At 45.5% G+C, this 20,149-nt stretch overlaps 1 protein-coding gene across 6 annotated transcripts in view; it reads left to right on the top strand.

The window, feature by feature from the left end:
- Positions 1-13,529: 13,529 nt before the first annotated feature.
- st3gal3b (ST3 beta-galactoside alpha-2,3-sialyltransferase 3b) overlaps positions 13,530-20,149 on the top strand; it is a 63,035-nt gene continuing 56,415 nt past the window's right edge. For 5 of the 6 annotated variants that reach the window (XM_018734793.2, XM_018734795.2, XM_018734796.2 and 2 more), the window contains exons 1-2: positions 13,530-14,004; positions 16,629-16,775. In XM_018734793.2, coding sequence (XP_018590309.1) covers positions 16,658-16,775 — 118 coding nt within the window. In that variant the 5' untranslated portion in view covers positions 13,530-14,004; positions 16,629-16,657. The remainder of the gene's footprint in view (positions 14,005-16,628; positions 16,776-20,149) is intronic. The other variant, XM_018734794.2, reaches the window with a different exon arrangement.

Below are 20,149 nucleotides of genomic sequence, written 5' to 3' on the forward strand. Positions count from 1 at the left end.
TCACGCAGGTCAAATTTAAGGTACTAATTTGAGCAGAATTTATCCAGATTGTGCTACTTGTGTGTATTTTCCCCTACGAGCCAATTTGCAAAGGAAGTCCTCATTCAGATGGTGTTTTCCAACGTAGTTATTTCACATGAAACATTCTTTGTGGATCCAGTTACCCTTTACAATCACCTGTAACAGATTAACGGCAGCTCACCCTGTGCCATCTGGAAATTTCTCCGTGACATGATAGGGTCCAACAGAAATATCCATTTTGCTCATAACAGGTACAATCTGTGCTGACCTTAAAGGTCACTGTGGGCATGGAAAGTTTTTTTTTTTTTTTTTTCTCTTCCCCCCCCCCTCTCCCCTGGATGGGACAAATCATTGCTGACGTGATTTGAGTGAAAGCAAACGTAGGTGGTTTCCTTTGTAACTCTCTAAGCCTCTTGGCCATTCTTTGGAATTCCCTGCTCACTTGAGGGGGGAGGGTGCTGAGAAGAAATGGACGCAGTTACGAGGATCACCTCTCGGGCCCTGCCAGATAATTACATAGATGTAATCAAAGCAGCTCTGGAAAGAGATTTAGCCTCGATTGTCCCGTTTTCGACTCGGCGGCTCATTTTGGTGATGGGAGTCTAGAATCCATGTCATTTCGGCGATGGCTGTATTCCATCACCTACAGATTGGGCCCTGCGGTGCTGGAACACATTTCGAAAATGAGGAGCTTGTTTTACTAATAACACTTCAGCTCTGTGTTCATAAATATTCCTTTCTGACCTCACGCGTGTTGCATAAAATTTGGAAAAGGCATAGAATCCGAGTTGGATCCCGGACTAATTCTCTGATTGCGCTGTGCGCTTATGGTTCGGCACCCCCCTCCCCCCCACTTCCTGTGGATCCAAGACTTTCGTAGACTTTAGCTGAACTGACTTAAGAAGCTCATGACAGATTCCAGCAGACCAACACTTCCTCCTCGACTTTGAGGAGACCTTTGCGTAGATACGTCCGTAGAGAGACCGTCCACAGGTAGGAAATGCTGCTTGTGGAGCTGGAGCGTCACGGGACGTCCCTCATGCGATCCCCAAGCTGACTCCTCAATAAAGCCGTTATGTAACTTGCAAATGGACACTTGGTTCTGGTTCTTGGTGGTTTTCGCCCTTGGGGGTTGCTCACCTCCTGTGCCGATGGAACGGTTAAACACTTTTGGCTCATCACCCTTAGAGAAAGTACGTCACACGGGATATGCTCCGTGTTTCTGGGCCGCCGTGAAATGTGCAGATGAGTCACTCATTTGGCTGGAGCCCTCTGGGCTGCAAAGGTCTTCTCTGTTGTGTCAAGAGATGCACTTTCTTGTGGCAACTGCTAGTCTCTCTGTCTCAGGTCACCCACCCCATCTCTCTGGTATGAGGTAGCTGCCCGTGGTTCCACTCTTGACTTAGCACAAAAAGGCATTGTGGTCCAACCAATTAGCTCACCGCAACCTCCTTGGGGACCATTGGAGGTCTGGTGTGAATGCTTTGGGTCTGGTTACGCTCTCTCTCTTCTCTCTGCCCGAGAACGGCTCACAAAAGAACGGGAGGAGAGAAAGTGCTGCTAATGATGCCAGGGCTCACCGCAGATTCAGATTAATAGACGATGGTGGCTTTGAAATGTCTCTTTTGAGGCCGCAAGTGCCGGGTGGCCCTCGGGAGCCGGGAAAGATCAGTTGATTCCTGCGGCTGCACGCTGCCCGCTCTCAGGAAACGATCGATGTGCAAAAGGCTGTTTTGCACACTTGCTCAGCTTATGTGACAAAGTTCAGCGGATCGCAGAGCTGCGTGATCAGATAACGCCGAAACTTTGCCCCCTCGATACACTACCCCAAAAACGTGGCCTATTGCTCAAGGGCAATCAGAAAGTTACCTTCTTCTAAGTGTGCTGCGCCCCAGTCCAAAACATGTCGATGTAACGTGTCTTTTCTTACTTTCGTCCTTGTTCTGATTCGTAAAGAAAGGAAACATTTCAATCTGCAATTTGACCATGTTAGTCAGAGGGAGGGTGGCTCGAATTTAATGGGACATTGAAACTGCCTGCTGAGGAAGGTACCCAGCATTTGGCTATAATTAAGCTGTTTGTTATGCATCATTTTGTCGTCTGCTGATGAACACATACAGACTGAAACGCTATTCCCGGATATTTTATGATCCTCCTTTTTTCACAGCAGTTTGCCACCCCCCACCCCTCGAATCCAGCAGTGTTGTTCTTACACTCTTTTCGCAAAAACCCCATTTCATCTTTTTGCCGGAACAGAGACACCGTGGAAGCGCATGTTGGGTATCACGTGTTATTTTGCAGTCCGGTATTTATTTACTTTCCATGGCATCCTGAATTCGATGCTAATCGCAGCATCATATCGCTGGGGTCACACTGGGGCTGATGGGAGGATTATTTTTCTCCCATGAAATGAATGCATTTAAACTCATTTTCATCTATTTTAAATAAAAGCATCTTTTAACACAGATCAGTCATTGCTTGGTATGACCAAGTGTTTAATTTGTCTCATTTTTGTAAGGAGTAATTTAGCTGTGATTTACATTTGATTTGGTTCAATTTATTTTTGTATAGTACCTTTCCAGCGGGATACTTTAGAGTGAAAATGTACACCGAGCAGCAACAATATACAGCAAAATGTGAATATTTTTATGGGTTTGGCAAAGAACAGTAGATCGCTTTCGGTCGGCTGTTTTTTTAATTAGAAGGAGGCATATAATTTAAAGCCTTTATGTACACTAGCAGTGGGGGGTCCGCTGTGGGGCGGGTCTGGGGTTCGAGTCCCGCTTGGAGTGCCCTGTGATTGGCGTCCCGTCCTGGGTGTGTCCCCTCCCCATCCTGCCTTGAGCCCCGTGTTGCCGGGATGGGCTCCGGCTCGCTGTGACCCCACGTGGGACAAGCAGCTTCAGCCAGTGTGTGTGTGTGTGTGTGTGTGTGTGTGTGTGTGTGTGTGTGTGTGTGTGTGTATACTAGCAGAGTATTCAGTGCATGAGGCCTCGATGACACAGTAAATCATTACCTCCTGCGGGCCTCCAGTAAGGTACACCCAATGTACACAGTAATCAGCTGCGCTTATACTTATCCTCACAGGGCTTTAACTTGTCGAGGCTGAAATAACCTGCTTTTTACCGTCATGTCTGACTACCTGTTGATACAGTTCTGCGTGTTTTTATTTTGGGATAGTTACTAAGGTAACCTTGAAGAAGATTTGCACAGTACGCACAAAAGAATGGCGCAAGTTTATATCATCACACTGAAGCGTCTCCCCCACAGCCACAACTATGAAAAGAACAAAATGTAAATGAACATGAGCTCTTTGTCGTGAATATGGAAATGAAAGTACCTTCATACAGAACAAGGGTTTACAGAACACGTCGACGGGGAACGTGTAGCATGCGAGGGCTCCGTATTTAAGCCCCTTCTGTCCCAATGAGGAGACCTGGTAAGAGGAACAGAGAGGGACCGGGGCTCCAGTGCAAGCGATCAGGTGTCTTCCTACGGTTCTGAATCCCTTCTCTCTGAAACGTCACTCAGCCTGAAATAAAGGTATAGTCAAAGATACCAGAGCAAATGTCCTCTTATCCCAGCAAACCAGCACGGTTGTCGCACACGTATAATTTCCAGACTTCACGGCACAGATTTCGGCAGTGCCGAAGGCACCGACAGCATGTCCCCGCAACCCCCCTCCAAAACAAACCACCAAAACCATCCTCTCTCTCATCTTTCATTTTCAAAGTGTCTCTTAATACGAATTTGTCACACCTGCTGCTCATCTCCTCGTAAAAAGCCCACATCCTAACCCCAACACAATGCGTCGCGGAAATGGACGAAGCCTGTAGCGCTTGTGGAAACAGCAGCCCGAAGGCTTTGGGAACATCAGCGTGAAAAGAGTGGTGTCTGCCCTCTCAGACGCTTTGCGATCTCAGCCTGAGAAACGGTCTAATCCGCACGCGTCTACGCAGCGTCCTGGACCTTCGGGAACAAGCGCTTTGGGGCTATTTGACTCTCGCAGCCCAGTCTCTGAGACGCCGGCAAATGCGAGGCCGAGTCGAAAGTATCCTTGCTTTTTTTTTAAGGTTTTTACTTTCTTATTTCGGATACTAAGCGATCAACCCTCCTGTTAGGTGTTCCCGGCAGCGTTGAAACTTGAAAGGCTGCAGAGTCGTAATGTCACTGAAATGGAGGTTGAGACGGGAGGAATCTGTAGTAAATCCTAGTTTTATATCGTGGAAACAACTTGGCTGTTTTCTCACTCTCATTAATCGTCGTGCTGCAAACGACCGAACGGCAAAGCCGTTTTTTCGAAACGCTGCCAAGGTTCGCAGTGGCCCCGTGTGCCACTGGACACACGGTATCTGACCACTGAAAGCAGCGCCGAATTTTGACTAAGCTGCATGTCCAAGGTCAGCCTCGCCACGGGCCCTCGGCGTTAAACATTACCCAGTAACCCAGGAGGATCAGCAAAGGTCAAATCACGGAAAACGCAGAACAAAGAAAAGTTGTTTTTTCCAGTCTTCTCTATGGAGACGGAGGAGAAGACAGGTCTGCCAGATAACAATGATGGTCTCACAGCTGTGCTTCAAGGTCGGAACCCAGAGCGCAGGCCAAGAGCCGTCTGCCGGGAAGGAGGGAGCGTACCGCGATCTGGGCCAGGGAGCACTGAGGAGACTCGCTCGTGCTATTCTGGAACGAGACACAGGGTCACTGCCCACGGGAGATGGGGGTGTGGTGAGCGGTGCTGCGGGGGGAGGGTGGGCGAGTGACAACCGCTTGCAGTCGTATGCGGAGCTCCACCCAAATTGCTACAGTTCCAGCTCACAGGCAGCGGTCCAGGGCTTTGGTGACCCGTCCCCTCAAACGCCGCTGTAGGACGTTCTCTTGCCCGGTTTGCAAAGTCGCCCCGTGATGTCACGTGTCCCCTGTGGCCCGAGTCCTACTTTTCTTTCCCACATCCAGCGGAACGGCCTGCTGCCAGTGTCAGCACAGAGCCGCCAGTGCGAACGTTCAGCAGAAATGTACCGAGAAGTGAGATCCCAAGGATCTGTTGCAAGAGTCCCTGACGCGGGAATCGCTGAGGTGCCGTCGGTTAGAGGAAAATTTATGGGATTGGAGCCCGTGACATTAGGAAGCCCACACTACAGCAAGGCCAGCGCCGCAGTCCAGGCTTCAGCATTATTGATCAAGATATGATCAATTCTATAAACCTAAAATCTATACTCTATTCTGTTTCTGCACTTTAGCAACATCAAATATTGCTCTTATACCAGAAAACTCATAGAGTGCAGTCAGCAGCATCCAGGATGGTTTGGGCTTCCCTGACATTTCAAGCTCCAACAAAGACAGTGAATCACTTAAAGTTGTCTTCTTTAAAAGCTTGACTTTCTTCAGAAAAACATTCATTTTAAACTGCCTTTTGGTTTCAAAAACTCGTGTTTTTCAAGGCGACTCCGCTCATTTGTTGTGTCACTTGATCGAAGGTACGTATATAACACCAGCCGCAGTCAGTTCCCCTCTGCTCTCAACTGCCATTGCGACTTTTACACCAGTTTAGTTAAAACAGAAAGCGGTGCCAGCTTAGAGAAGTTGGGCAGAATGATTGAATTGGTGAAATGTTGCGTCTGCGTCTGCTTGTGCCGACAGCTCCCACAGCTTGGTGTGTGAAAGATCAGAAACGGCTGGGTTCGTGGAGTCTGACTGAAAACAGAACTGCCTACGCAACTTCCCTCCAAATATGCAGGTGTAACCGTGTCTGAACATGTCAGAGATGTTGCCTTCAGGGACTTTGAACACTTGCCTTTGGGGAGAGCCTCAAATAGGCTCAGTTCAGTTAATTTTATTCTGTTAAATCAAACCTTTCGTCACTCCTGGGATGTAAATGGATGGGCTTAGCTTTGCTGAAGAAACATGAAACTCAACCCATTGACCAGGCCAACGGGAGGTAGTTCGACACGATAACTGCCGTACGTATTCTCGTTTGCTAAAAGAGGAGAACTGCTGTTTCCACATCAGGAAGAGGGATTTCTTTGTGACGGTGCATATGAGTAGACAGGATAATCTGCATTTCTTTGGCGGGTGGCGGTTGCACTCAACCTGTGAGTCCATAACGCAATCAATAAAAACACAAGGATACAAATCGTGACGGAATTCCACATCCGGGAATGGGACATCAAACATACTCTTTTCTCCTTATCTTCAAGAGCCGCCCCTCCTCCCCGAAGTTTGATTCCCAGAGCTCCACTTAATCTTTTAGGCCTATTAGCAGTTTAGATGAAGACCATGTGATCTTCACGCGGGAGTCAGGTGCCATGGGCATTTGGAATGTGGTCCTCTCTCCCATCATGCCCCCTGTCACGGTGGTACTGTGCAACCCTGGTCCAGTCTGGGTGTCAGCGGTCCCTCCCAAATATTTATTTTGCATCAACAACGGATCCATGCGAACATGGAATTCCAAGGAATTCACCTCTGAAACCGTTCAAGGAAACGCAACGTATGGCATGTGCATCAGAAAGAAACACTATCGTTGTATACTCTTTCTGTACCAAGACTAATCACATGATGTGACTCAGAAAACGATGGACAATGAGAGCAAACAGAAGAGAAGTAGCATTTACACTTCGGGCCTTTATGACATTGTCACCTGTCTCAAGGCTCATAAAGGTTTTGGTTGCTCGGAAGATAACAGACCCTTCAAAGTGGGAGGATCAATGCAATGTGGGAACAGACAGACACGGCAGGACCGGAAACTTTGTGCATCACAGTCTCCGTTTAGTGGCTTCTGCTGCCTTCCGCTCGTAGATGTGATGAACGGCTCAAGGAGGGATATTCCTCAATGGAAAGATAGAAAAGTGCCATCGTTTTTGCCACCGAAGCACGTATGAGGTAAAGGAAGGGCTACCTATGGGAAAAACGAAGATGCCCCCAAGACTGAGCCCCTGGTACGTCTGGGGAAGTCTGTTCTTAGAGCACTTCTTACAGCGACAAGCCATGGACGTTAAACACAGGATGGGAAGTCAGATAAGCAGATTGCTTTTTTTTTTCTGTTTACTTTTTGAGCTGTCTTATTGCTCAAGTCCTGTCTCCAGACCAAGATCAGTGCATTTCCTTCCAATCAATGTTTTCATCCTGATACAGACTTTGGGAAATGACAAGGGTTTATCTTCTGGGCCTTGCCTGTGGCTGGCCATACCGTGGTATGCGCTCATGGACACCGAACCAATGTCACATGTCCAGGTTCTCGGCCCCAACGGTGACGTTGGCTTGTCTACGCAGGGCCTTTGTGGGTATGAGGAGTTTTGTTTACGCAGCTTCATTTTGTTCAGATGTCCATTTCCCACAAGAGATGGAAATCACAGACAACCGTGAAAGAGGTGAACAGGGAAAGCACTTCACTTCTTCCCTATAAAATGACCAAACTGTGCTTCGACAAAGTACGCAAAGTAGGAAAGTGTCTGCATTGTTTTAGAAAGAGGAAATTATTAGGGTGACGAGCAAAGTAGTGGCACTGGGCTGCGGGGGGGGGGGTGTCTGTTGCAAGTGAGATTCCAGAGAGGTCATTTCCTTTTCTTGCACAAAATACATTGTTGCCGGAGCCCAGACTCCAGAAATAGGAGCAGGCCGCTTTAAAAACAAAGCCTCATGACTTCTCAGTCGCCGCGGCCTCATTTTCGCCCTTCACACTTCCACGTTGGTATACTCTTGATCATATTCTTGATCAGCTGCTGGCCAAAACCACCTTCTGCAGACAAGAAATTAGAAAAACATGTCTCCATCCCTTTTGCTTTGTCTTTGAATCAGTGCTACATGTCTATCAGTGTGTGAAAATGAGCACAAAGAACACACTGCCCTTCCGGCATCTGGGTATATTAGCTACGGTTTTACAGCCTCCCGAGGGCGTCTGCATGCAAAGCGTTCCAGTCTCGGCTCTAAAAACTTCCGTTCGAGTCGGAACGTAAACAGATCGGAAATATCTGCCAACGCTTCCAGCAGGAGAGCAATGAAAAGCGCGACAAGTACAGTTTAACTACCTATAGCATCTATACCTGCACACTTGTCAGTGTTGAGTTTTGAAAAGGATGCGCCAACAGTTTGTTCTTTCATTTATAACCAAACCACCATCATTCCGGTTATCTTTTATAAGCAAAAATGCCGCCGGCTGAACACATTCCGTGATTTTTTTTGTAAATTGCAAGTCTCGGTTCAAAAACGTTGCCTCTTTAGTTTAATACCGTAAGCGGTATGGTGCTTTATACGAAGTATCTGTGTTTATACTTCTTACTCTTTACAAGAACAGAAGAACAGAAATCTGGTCGGATACATTAAGAGTTGTGTTGACCTTGCTGACCCAGGTAAGATACCACTTGTGTACCACTTCTGCATCTATGCAGATGCTGTGTTCATGGCTTGCAGTGACACCAGGCTTCATGAGAGCACCGTACGCAGAGCGCTAGCGCATCTGACATCCGTCTATCCATCCGTGCATTTTCATTAACCGCTTGTGATGATCAGGGTCGCAGAGGTCTGAACCCTATCCTAGAATTGCTGGGCACAAGGCTGAGGGGAGATGCACCCTGGACAACCTTTTTGTGATTATGCACTGTAAAAAGCTGGTTTTGGTATCTCTCTAATCTCTAGTCTCTAATTTTACTTAAAATGACACTGACATGTCTACAATCTTGCTTTATCTAAAATGGCATTTGGAAAATAACAAAGTGACCGGCAGATATAAGCAGATAAGTTTTTACTTACAGTATGTCTCTTGCAAAGTGATATACTTGCTTATCGGCTTGCAAAAAAAGTAAATAAAAAAGGGAGGCTGTAAGCTTCACAGTTATTCTAACACAGTAATTTATTAGTACAGACCATCAAGTGAAATCCCAGAGTAAGAGGAAGAGGAGGGATTAAGACTAGATTAATTTGGCCGGAGTAACTACAGGGGGTCATTGTGAAAGATGCAGAGAGAACAACAGGAGCGTAAGAGGACTCAGTATTGTAAAGAATGACATATATAGGGTTATATGTTTGTCACATGCAAATCCCTCCTGTCTGGTCTTCCAGCCTCTGACATGAAGCCTCTCCAGCTGATGCAGAACGCTGGTGCATGAGTTGTGTTTCAGCTGCTAAATTGTTCCCATGTATCCCCCTGCTCCTCCCTGCTTTGGCTTCCTGTTTCTTCCCATATCAAGTTAAAACTATGGTTACAACCATCAAGACTTTCAATAGATGTGCTCCCCAATATCTACAAGAGTTGATCACCCTCTGCACCCCACCCAGATTGCTATGCTCCTCCACCTCTGCCCGCTTGGGGGTCCCATGCACAAGGGATTCAAAATCAAAAATCTAGAATTTCCCAGTTTTGGCTCCAATGGGGTGGAATTGTGTCCCTCTCTCCCTCAGAAGTGCTGAATCCTTCTCAGTGTTTAAGGGTTGATGCAGAGTTGGGGACAAAATTGCATATAAGCCACCATGTATACTGCCATCGTTCCCCTATTTACTAATAGCACGCAAGCCGATTCATGTTATGAAAACTTGTGTAGTAGCAGAAATGACTGTACTGTTTACTAGAGCTGCTGGATTCTGTTATTTTTCATTGTCTCCTGTTTTCATGATTTTTGAATCATGGCTCTTTGCAGATGATGGTGAGATGCATGGAGATTTAAATCAGAACCTATTCAATCCATTACCACACAAACTCATTGTAAATAGCTGGTTTTGGTGTCTCTATAAGTTAATAAGTTCATTTTACTTTACCAGCCAGGACCTTCTTACGAGTCCCCTTGCTTCCATTAGCCGATAAAATGCTGAGTGATGGAACTCATACAGCACATGACTTAGCAAGCAGAACGCTGCCTAGATCCCTCAAAATGCTTATGCCAAAGACCTTCAACAGTTTTAACATCGCAAAGCCCAGTCATCTGGGTAATAAGTTATTTATATTTTGTATGTAGCGTAGTATATGTCAAACTGTGTTTTTTTTTTTTAATTTAAGGGCTTCATTTTCTAGTGTCTCTTGCATGTCAAATTTGTTCAGAATCTTTTAGTAAAGCATTGCATTTTTTTTTATTTAACACTTCAAATGCAATACATGTTCTTATCAGACACATGTCTCAACATCCGTCCCCTTTGATAGGACTGAGCAAAAGCTTGACCTTGTCTATGCAATACACACACACACACACACCCACACACACACACAATCTGAAACCACTTGTCCCAACCAGGGTTGCAGCGAGCTGGAACCTAACAGGGCAACACAGGGCACAAGGCTGGAGGGGGAGGGGACACACCCAGGATAGACGCCAGTCCATCACAAGGCACCCCAAGCAGGACTCGAACCCCACACCTGCCAGAGAGCAGGACCCGGTCAACAAACCCACTACGCCACCATGCCCCCCCCCATGCAATACTGTCTATTATAAAATATATTAGTATCGGTCCAGTTTATGCAGAAAGAGGTGTTTGTTGTATCAGCTCAGGGCAGGGAGCACCCACAGTTGCTGCAGAGATGTTCTACACACTGTCGCTATGGAGCCCAGCCTAACCCAAGACTGTTGGGGATCAAGGTCGTCATTTTCCAGTTACCTGCCCGTATCCATAACTGATAAGTAATCCATCGCTTTGATATTTTGCAGATGTCACTTCAGATAACAAGAGTGTCAATGAGTCAACGTTCAAGTAAAATGAACTCAGAGATACACAGACTAATAAAGTGGACCAATACTAATATATTTTGTAATGGACAGCATTGCATAGACAAGGTCAAGTTTCTGCTCAGGCCTATCGAAGGGGATGGATGTTGAGACGTGTCTGATAAGAACGTGTATTGCATTTTGGAGTATTAAATAAAAAATGCAATGCTTTACTAAAAGATTCTGAACAAATTTGACATGCAAGAGACACTAGAAAATGAAGCCCTTAAATTAAAAAAAAAAAAAAAAAACACACAGTTTGACATATACTACGCTACATACAAAATATAAATAACTTATTACCCAGATGACTGGGCATTGCGATGTTAAAACTGTTGAAGGTCTTTGGCATAAGCATTTTGAGGGATCTAGGCAGCGTTCTGCTTGCTAAGTCATGTGCTGTATGAGTTCCATCACTCAGCATTTTATTGGCTAATGGAAGCAAGGGGACTCGTAAGAAGGTGCTGGCTGGTACGGGGCCATCCATATGTTACGGGGACTGACTATAAGGTCAACAGAATATGATTCTAACTTGCTCTCATGCTTCCTGCCTTGTCTCTGCTGAACACACCTTTCCTGTCCTTGTGTCTTGCTGCTGAGTTTCGCTTCCTGTATCAACTGCGAAAGGAATGATATGACTTTAGTCACAATCGCACGGCAGCATACATGTGTTTCCACATTCAGACATTTAAACCAGTTGATATGCACACTTGTCAGCTTGGGAAAGAATACAAACTGAATAAAAATTAAAATAAATTAAAAAAAAACGGAGGCTGTAAGCTTCACAGTTATTCTAACACAGTAATTTATTAGTAAAGACCATCAAGTGAAATTCCAGAGGAAGAGAAGGGATTAAGACTAGATTAATCTGGCTGGAGTAACTATAGGGGGTCATTGTGAAAGATGCAGAGAGAACAACAGGAGCGTAAGAAGACTCAGTATTGTAAAGAATGACATATATTACACACACACACACACACACACACACACACACACACACACTGACTGAAGCCGCTTGTCCCAAGTGGGGGTCACGGTGAGCCAGAGCCTAACCTGGCAACACAGGGCGTAGGGCCGGAGGGGGAGGGGACGCACCCAGGACGGGACGCCAGTCCGTCACAAGGCACCCCAAGCGGGACTCGAACCCCAGACCCACCAGAGAGCAGGACCAGGCCAAACCCGCCGCGCCCCCCTCCAGATATATTAATGAAAGCTAACAAATTAATTTTATTTTAGCTTTGATCTACCTAATCAACGATTCCATTACGACACGAACGTATTGTGACGTTGCAGCGCACACAAACCACACAAGTCCCGGTACAACCTCCGTTTTATACTTGCATGAAATTGAACCACGGGCATTATACGTGGCCAGAAAACTGCATGCATTCGAGACGAGAACGAATACGAGTGAAAATCAGAGGTTCCCCCTCGCAATAAAGAGCTATTACATGAGAGCGCTGAGGCTGAGGTCTTCAGGGAGGCCGGGAAACACGGAGGGTCAAACGGGACTCTAAAGGACCAGCGTTTTATAGGCGAGAGTCCCGTAACCACTGCATCTCCTCGTAGTCTTCTAAAGCAGATGAAAGCACGCAGGCACTGGCCTTGGCTTAATAATGACAGATCAGTGTGTATGTTTGAAGGGCCTTGCACTTGTCCCTGCCCTCAGTGTACAAATAATTGTTTAAACAAAGCAAAAGTCCACTGGCAAGGCTCAAAAAAAGGTATTGGCTAGTTAAAGGATTTTTTTTTATTTTATTATTAAATGGGGACATCTGGTAGTGTACTGGTTAGAACTACTGCCCCTGGATTCAGAGGTCACAGGTTTGATCCTAACACTGGCTGTAGTACCCTTGAGCAAGGCATTTACCCTAAATTGCACCAGTGAAATTACCCAGCTGTATAAATGGGTAAATGCTTGTAGCTGTAACCTTAACATTGTGAGTTGCTTTGGAGAAAAGCATCAGCCCAATATGTAAATGGGATTAAAATCAACTTTTTGGTTGATTTTTTAAAAAAAAAAATCATTAAAAAAATTAAAGGAAAATATTTCGCAATACTAGCTGCACTGAATTAAACAGGAAATATGGTACATAACACTGGTGGAGAACAGACCCTTGAAATTTCTGAGAAAGCACACAGCGCAAATGAGAAGATGTGCAGAAGAAGCATTTATGTGTGAAAAAGCTAAAAGTTGATGGTGTAAATTTGGGAAGAAGACACGTGAGAAATAAGATTCTCAATGCACAGATATAGTAAAAGAAATGTGCATATAAGGTGAACAAAATCAAGAAAAGGCAGTTTATCCCACAGTCCAAAGACATATTTCCAAGGAACTGGTGGCTCCGCTGCCCTCAGTGTGTGTGAGTGCCCTGTGCTTCTGGGAGAGGCTCCAGACCACTGGGACCCTGTAGACTAGTAGGCACATGGTTATTGAAAATGAACAGGGGACAGAGTATCCGTTTTCTTTATCTATTCCAGTTTTTAGTAATCAGTTACCACAGAAACATGGAGCGTACTCATATAATATGTGCGTGCGTGTGCGCGCTTGCTGTGGGCAAAGTCAGACACGAAAAAGTCATTTCAGCAAGTCCAGATTGTTGAATCAATTCAATGTGTACAACACAAGCACACGGGACTGACCTACACGTTAATCCTGTAATTTTATGGTAACGTTTATTTGGAGTAAACGCTCCAGCGCGGAGACACGAGGTAATGGCACACAGATCAGATTGTGGAAACCAGGCAGGCAAACTTCAACAATCATGACCGGGAGTCAGAACGACAAGGAAAAAAAGCGCAACGCCGTCTGTGACTGTGTGTGCGTGTGCGTGTGTGCGCGTCTGTGCGCGTGTCGCCGGTAATACTGGCGCCAACGGAACACGTCGCCACGTGACTGTTAGCGACGCTGTCACTGAGCTGCGTGGGGGAGCTTTGACGCGGGACCAGATACGGGACCTGATGCATACCCACAGCAGCGAGCTCGCGCGGCGACGCGTCGCCACCAGGCATTAACACGGAGCCGCACGCACACACCGCGCGTCTCGGGGTCCGGAGGACATGGTGCGCCGCGGGCACCCGCTCGCCCCGCTTTCCTGAGTCACGGGTTCGATCGGGGAGGAAGAGCGAAGGTAAAACGCGGCAGAGTGAAGACGACCGTGTGATGATGATGATGAAGTAATGGGGCGAACGCGTCTACGGCACGGACGGCACTAACGCTACACTACGCGGCGACGATCATGGTGGTGATGATGACGGACTCTCTTTCGCCCCGCTATCCGTCTCTTCCGCGAAGCAGGCGGTAAGGCTGTATGATCGCTGTACCCGCCGCGCGGTACTCGTCTCGTGTTCCGTGCCTTTCTCTGTGTGCCCGAGCCTCGTCCCGTGCCGCTAGTCCGCCGCTTTTCCGCGCGGATCAGAATATGCACGCGCCGAGCGAGACACGGCACGCGCGCCGATACACTACAGGCCCCGCGTCTCGTCCTGCCCGTTTCCTAGCGCTGGGCAACCGCCCGGCCAGAGGGCGCGCAAAAACAGCTCTTGTTTTCTTTTTTGTTTTTGTTGCTGGTTCCCCCCCTCCCGCGGAGTGCCTTTTTTTTTTTCGCCGACACGTCGGAAGGCTGCAAATGTTGACTTGTAGGGGGCGAAAACGCGAAATGCGGGCTCTTTAGCTGCTTCCTTTTGTCGCGTCAGAGCCGTTATTCCGCGCGCTAGCTGCGCTCGCGAACTAGCTCTTCAGCCCGCGGCGCGATGCCTGGCCAACCGGCATATTTACGTTCTCTCACTTTTCCCTCTTTGTCTTCTCTAAAGTTGGCGACGCGCGACACACTGGCGCTTTTAATGTCTCAAAGTCCGTGGTGCGAATGTGTGGTTTTCTACCTCCGCCAGCTTTTCTATATATTAACTGTATTAGCCTGTTTTTTTTTTTTTTTTTTTAATATAAACACGAGACGCTAAATTTAGATTGGGGGAGACTACTCTACTGCACCAAAAGCACATTTAACGTGAATAAAGCTTTTAAAATGAATTTATGTCTTCCCCGGACAGCTGTTCATGTGTCGGGGGGGGAAAGCTTAATGGTTAAAACCCCCTTCTTCACACACATTCATGTACTAGTTGTATTTGGGAACCTATTAGTGTTGAGTGTAAGTGACTGCCGCAGGCCTCACTTCTTAGTAAAAATTCAATAAATAATTGACAGAAATTGCCTTTACCCTCAGAAGTTTTGATGGCAGGGTTAGAAGAACACACTGTCAGGAATTGCTTTCGCTGTGTTCATATGTGGTGGTCGTGTTAAAATGTCACAGTCCGTTTGAACAGTAAACAGAAAAGTCCAGTTTAAGAGCAGTGTCTTACATATTGTTCTTGGTCTTTCGCCTTCATCACTTTCTAAAAGTTATATTATAACTTTTTATAACTTTTTTTTTTTTTTTGTTCCAAAGGTTTTTGCGTGGAAATGCGACTGTTTCTGCACAGTGCTTTGCCACTCACAGCTTTGAGAACTTCTCCAAAAAACACGAGGACGACGTGTTTCGGGGGAGAGAACAGCAGGTCACGGTTTCCCTTTGCTGCGCACACTTTTGCGTTTTTTTTCTTTCCCTCAGTAAGGTAACCTAAGCTGGACATCTTAAAGCTGACCGCGCTCTAAAATCGGACCTCATTCAGCATCATGGTGTTTCGTAATGTTTGAGGTGCTGTTCAGAAGTTGCGGAGCTCTGTTGCTCCTGGAAGGAGTCCTGTTGCAGTTGAGAACATCACCGGCGATCCGTGTTCAAGTTCGTCGCGGTGATGCTCGGGTTCCGCTTGTTAAAGCCTTGGAATTAAATGCTGTGGACAACAAAAGTGGCAGATTATACCTGTTGTCTTACTTTGAGGTTCCCCGGACTCAATCTACGCTGTAGTTGTTGGGCGCTCGATGGAGGTACAGTGCTGTTCAAAAGTTTTAGGCACTGCTTGCAAAAATATTGCTCTTAATTAACTAACTTCCTACAAAGCTTAGTAACCATCCATCGTCAACAACCACTTGGCACGGTGGGCTTGGCCGAGTCCCGCTTTCTGGTGGGTCTGGGGTTCGAGTCCCGCTTGGGGTGCCTTGCGATGGACTGGCATCCCGTCCTGTGTGTGTCCCCTCCAGCCTTCTTCTGCCTTGTGTTGCCAGGTTAGGCTCCAGTTTGCCGTGGCCCTGGTTGGTTTCAGACTGTGTGTGTGTGTTTTCTTTCTTTAACGACATAAAAACCCTTACTGTAACACTGTCACTTTTTGCAGAAGGAATGTTTGGAAAGCTAAAATATCCTCTTTCCCATTGACACCAATGCATAAGACATTAAATATCCATTTAAAACAAATATTTTTGTGAAACATCTAAGTGCCTAAGACTTATGCACAGTACTGTACTTACCTGGGATTACTCCAGAAAAAATTATGCAGTTGTACAAAAGTGTAAATCATTGTAAGTGCCTTACACAGACTCCATGTTGTGAGATGCTTTGGAGAAAAGGTGTTAGGTACTGTAAACAATAACAAATTGCTGGATTTCAGCCTTAGAAACTCAGGCAAACTTGTCGTCATATCATTTTTGAAGACCATATTTTTTGCGTAGAAGTTTGAGGTGCGTTTTGCCACAGCCTTAAGGTGGACACACACCTCCAGGAAGAACATGGGCAGGCATGGGGTCGCAACGCTACTGTTGCACATTGTCCTGCCAACCCGCGGCTTCCTTGTTTTGCTGCTTGGCACCACTTGATGGTTCATGGAAATGGTTCCAGTGTGGTGGCAAGGGGTTGCGCTGTTTAATGTGTTGCCCTTTTGATGCGAGGCTCAGGAAATCCTTTGACTGCCTGTTGTGCTGTCTCAATTCTTCCTGGGTTTGCCGAGTGCATTATTGATGATTTCTTGGTTTCTTTCTCCTTTTTTCCGTCTCCGCAGGTGATGTAGTGCATGGTACTGCGCGAAAGATGACCATCATGAAGCCGACACGCAAACTGCTCTTTATCCTGTGTATCGTGTTGGTTCTGGGCTTTATTTACTACTCGGCATGGAAGCTTCACCTGCATGTATGGGCCCCGAAGACTTGTGAGTATTTCGCTGTCTCCGTCCCGTACACTTGATATGCCATTGTCCTGTTCGTCCGTCTGTCTGAACATTTCATACTGCAAGGACAGTTTGATTGTGCTTTACAGGCATGGTGGGGGAGCAGCAGGTGTCAGTGGGGCCTGGCTCCTCTTTCCTGCGGTGGTGGCATCTGAATCAACATTTTCAAAGTGAAATGTTGGCAAACAGCCCTCATGCCAACCTTAAGCTTGAGAGAGTGCTATCTTACTGTGTGAGCCTGAGGAATGGAAAACCACTCAGAATGCGAAGGGCAGCATGATGGCACGGTGGGAAGCACTGCTGTCTCACAGCACCTGGGTAGTGCGAGAGGACATGGGTTCACTCCCCGCTCAGTTTGTGTGGCGTTCGTATATTCTCCCCGGGTCTGCGTGGGTTTCCCCCCACAGTCCAAAGACATGCTGTTCAGGTTCACCCGTAGTGTGTGAGTGACAGAGAGCACGTGTTCCACTGATGTATGGATGAGTGACCCATTGCAAGTAGTGTATCTAGCAGTGTAAATCACCTTGATGAATAAGGTGTGTGGACTGATAACACTACATAGAGTTCATTAGAAGTTGCTTTGGAGAAGAGTATCTGCTGAAAAAAAGTTTAAAAAAAAAAAAAAAAAGCTCCTAAAATGGGTTTGCTATGATAATGTAAAAGCGGTCTGTGAAGAGCCTAATAATGTTTGGGCTGAGTCCAGTACTGGATGGCTTAAAATGCATCTATCAACAACATCTTATGTATATGTTCTTTTTTTTATGCTGATTAGTAGATATTAATGCAGATATTGACAATGAGCTGATAAAATTTAAATATTTTATCACTGCAAATTATCCTCTTGTATCATTGTTCATCGCCACAAAGAAATTGATGCGTCTTGGTCCGTCTACTTCTTTGCTTGTGGTACAAAGACTCATTCAGCTTTAATTAATGATGGCAAAGCAGAAATTTCACTTACAGATCAAGGAATTGAAAGTCACATGTATTGACTTGATTCTGCCAAAGATGAAATGTTGCTTGTGTATTGTTTTCTGCCTTGTACAGTATCATGGTGTCCAGACGGTGGTGCAAGAAGCCTTTCAAAGGCTTAGATGTAGGCACTATCTATTATTTCTAGGCTAACAACTTTATAACACACTGTAAGCATTTGTGGGTAGACCAGGTTTATGTGACCAGAGATAGATATGGCAGCAGGTGTTAGTTTTGTCTTGCTACCAGAAGGTTATTGCTTGAAACCCCTTCCTACTGTAGTGCCCTTGAACATGGTACTGACTCTAAACTGTAAAAATTACCCTGTTCTGTAAATGGGTAAATCATTATTAAGTTGGTTATCTAACACGGCGTCACATTGGAAAACTCGGTTAAATAAAGGGTAATGATTGGTTAAATGGGGCCCAAGACCATTATATTCAAACTGTCATATATTGAAAAGTAGAAGACGCGCTCAACTTCCATTTACATTTATTCATTTAGCAGATGTTTTCTCCAAAGCGATGTACATCTCAGCAACAATAGAATTTGTGCATTACATTAAGAGAAAGACATAGCTACAGACATGTGACTCTTAAGTAAACCTAGTTTGTTACTTTCCACTTGATGCACTGATTTTCATCACTCAAGTAGGTGCATAAAATGCAGGCTAGATGAATCCTGATGACCACCTTCCAAAATTTTTATTTATTTATTTATTTATTTTTTTTTAAGAGCAAGGGACACAAAGAAACAATTACATACAGTGCCGGAGTAGCGGCTGTTTAAAGGCCTATCTGGGGAAGATCATGAAGTTACGATGCATGAACTTTTACACCACACACGAACTGGAGAGATACTTAGTGATACTTGGAGAAAACTTGGTGTTAGAAACCAGTTAAAGGCTTGGGCTCTCAGAACCTCTGGTACATGTGGGGGGGGAAATACCCAGTTTCGCCTTTGTAGCATTACAGCAAGTTTTTATTTAAGTAGTTTATTATACCTATAAACTGTTTTGTAAGTTTGTGTGTACCTTCCTATCTTTGCTTTAGTTTTCATGTATTCAAACTGTACCATGAAGTTAAATTTGCATTTCCCAGTTTCTGCCATTGCATGAGTTAAGAGCTGGGAAGTCAGAAGTAGCGTAACGCGTTTCCTTTTTTGCTTAGTCATTTTCACATGTATTTCTTGTAATGGCTGTTTCTTTGTTTGTTTGCCCTATTGCACTGGACACACTTTGTCAGACCTTATGTAGCTGTATGTATTTCTGAAACTTTTTTGCAAGACTTGCATAAGCTTCCGAATAAGAGGTCGTTTTGAACCCATTAAATCAGGAAAATCACCTCTGGTTCTTGCTAGTTTTTATACACTGATTTGTATTTAGCTGAAGATGTAAAGGTGTAAATGTGCGTCACATCTGAAAACAGTATAGTGAATTTGTTTCATGACATAACTTATAAAGGTCTTGTAGATAAATGTTTGAATACATTGCATAGAAATTCAGCACTAATTTTTTTGTACTTGGCGGTAGTTGAATTACTAGAGTCGTTGACTCTCGCCTACATCCAGTTGTTTAAATGTCATGTTTTTGGCATGGATTTTGTACTGATTTGTTTGTGTGAGTGGGCTGGGGATTTACCGTAGTAGATCCTTTCACAAAGTTAACATAACAAAGATGATCTTTATAATGAGAAACTTCCCTGCGAGTATACGTGTGATTTTATGTGGAAGCGGCTTCTGAATGATTCCTGACCACAAGAGGGGGAGACAGAACCACAAATAAGCACCAGAGGTGTGTGATTCCCCCCACAGGGCTCTGAATCTGTTGCACAGTGTTTCATTTGTGCTCAGCTGCCATCTCTTCTAATCCAGCATTTTTTAAATGCTAGTTCCCATTTTTCCAGTTTGTGGGTATCACTCATACAGCTCCAAGGACTGCTGCCTTTTTGATGTCTCTACCTTGCGCACAACACAGTGTACAACATCTTGAAAACAAGCCATTTCACTTCCTCTGGCTAGTTGTGGAGTGTTGAATTTAGTGTTGACTTTAGTTTCAGATAATAGTGATATGGTTAAATGCACCCCCAGGACAGCACTACAAGTCAGAAGTGTCTGTGTGCCTGCCGACGCGTCTTGGTGTCCCTCTCGGTTTGTCAACGAGGCTGTTTTCTGCCAGCATCCTCAATCCTGCATCCGAAATAAGAGCCCCGTTGAGTAAGAGTGCCAAACTGAGTTGTTTACCCTTTTCCTAACTAATCAGGTGTGGAGATGGTAGTCTTGTGGAGTCCTGGGTGATGTGGCTTGGTATGGGACTGCTAAACTTTAGGGGCCAAACCAGGGGCACCAGTAAAACTTCACTGCTGTGTGCTTGTGTTCCTCTAACC

The sequence above is a fragment of the Scleropages formosus genome, chromosome 3 (assembly GCF_900964775.1).
Source record: "Scleropages formosus chromosome 3, fSclFor1.1, whole genome shotgun sequence".
NCBI classification, from domain to species: domain Eukaryota; kingdom Metazoa; phylum Chordata; class Actinopteri; order Osteoglossiformes; family Osteoglossidae; genus Scleropages; species Scleropages formosus.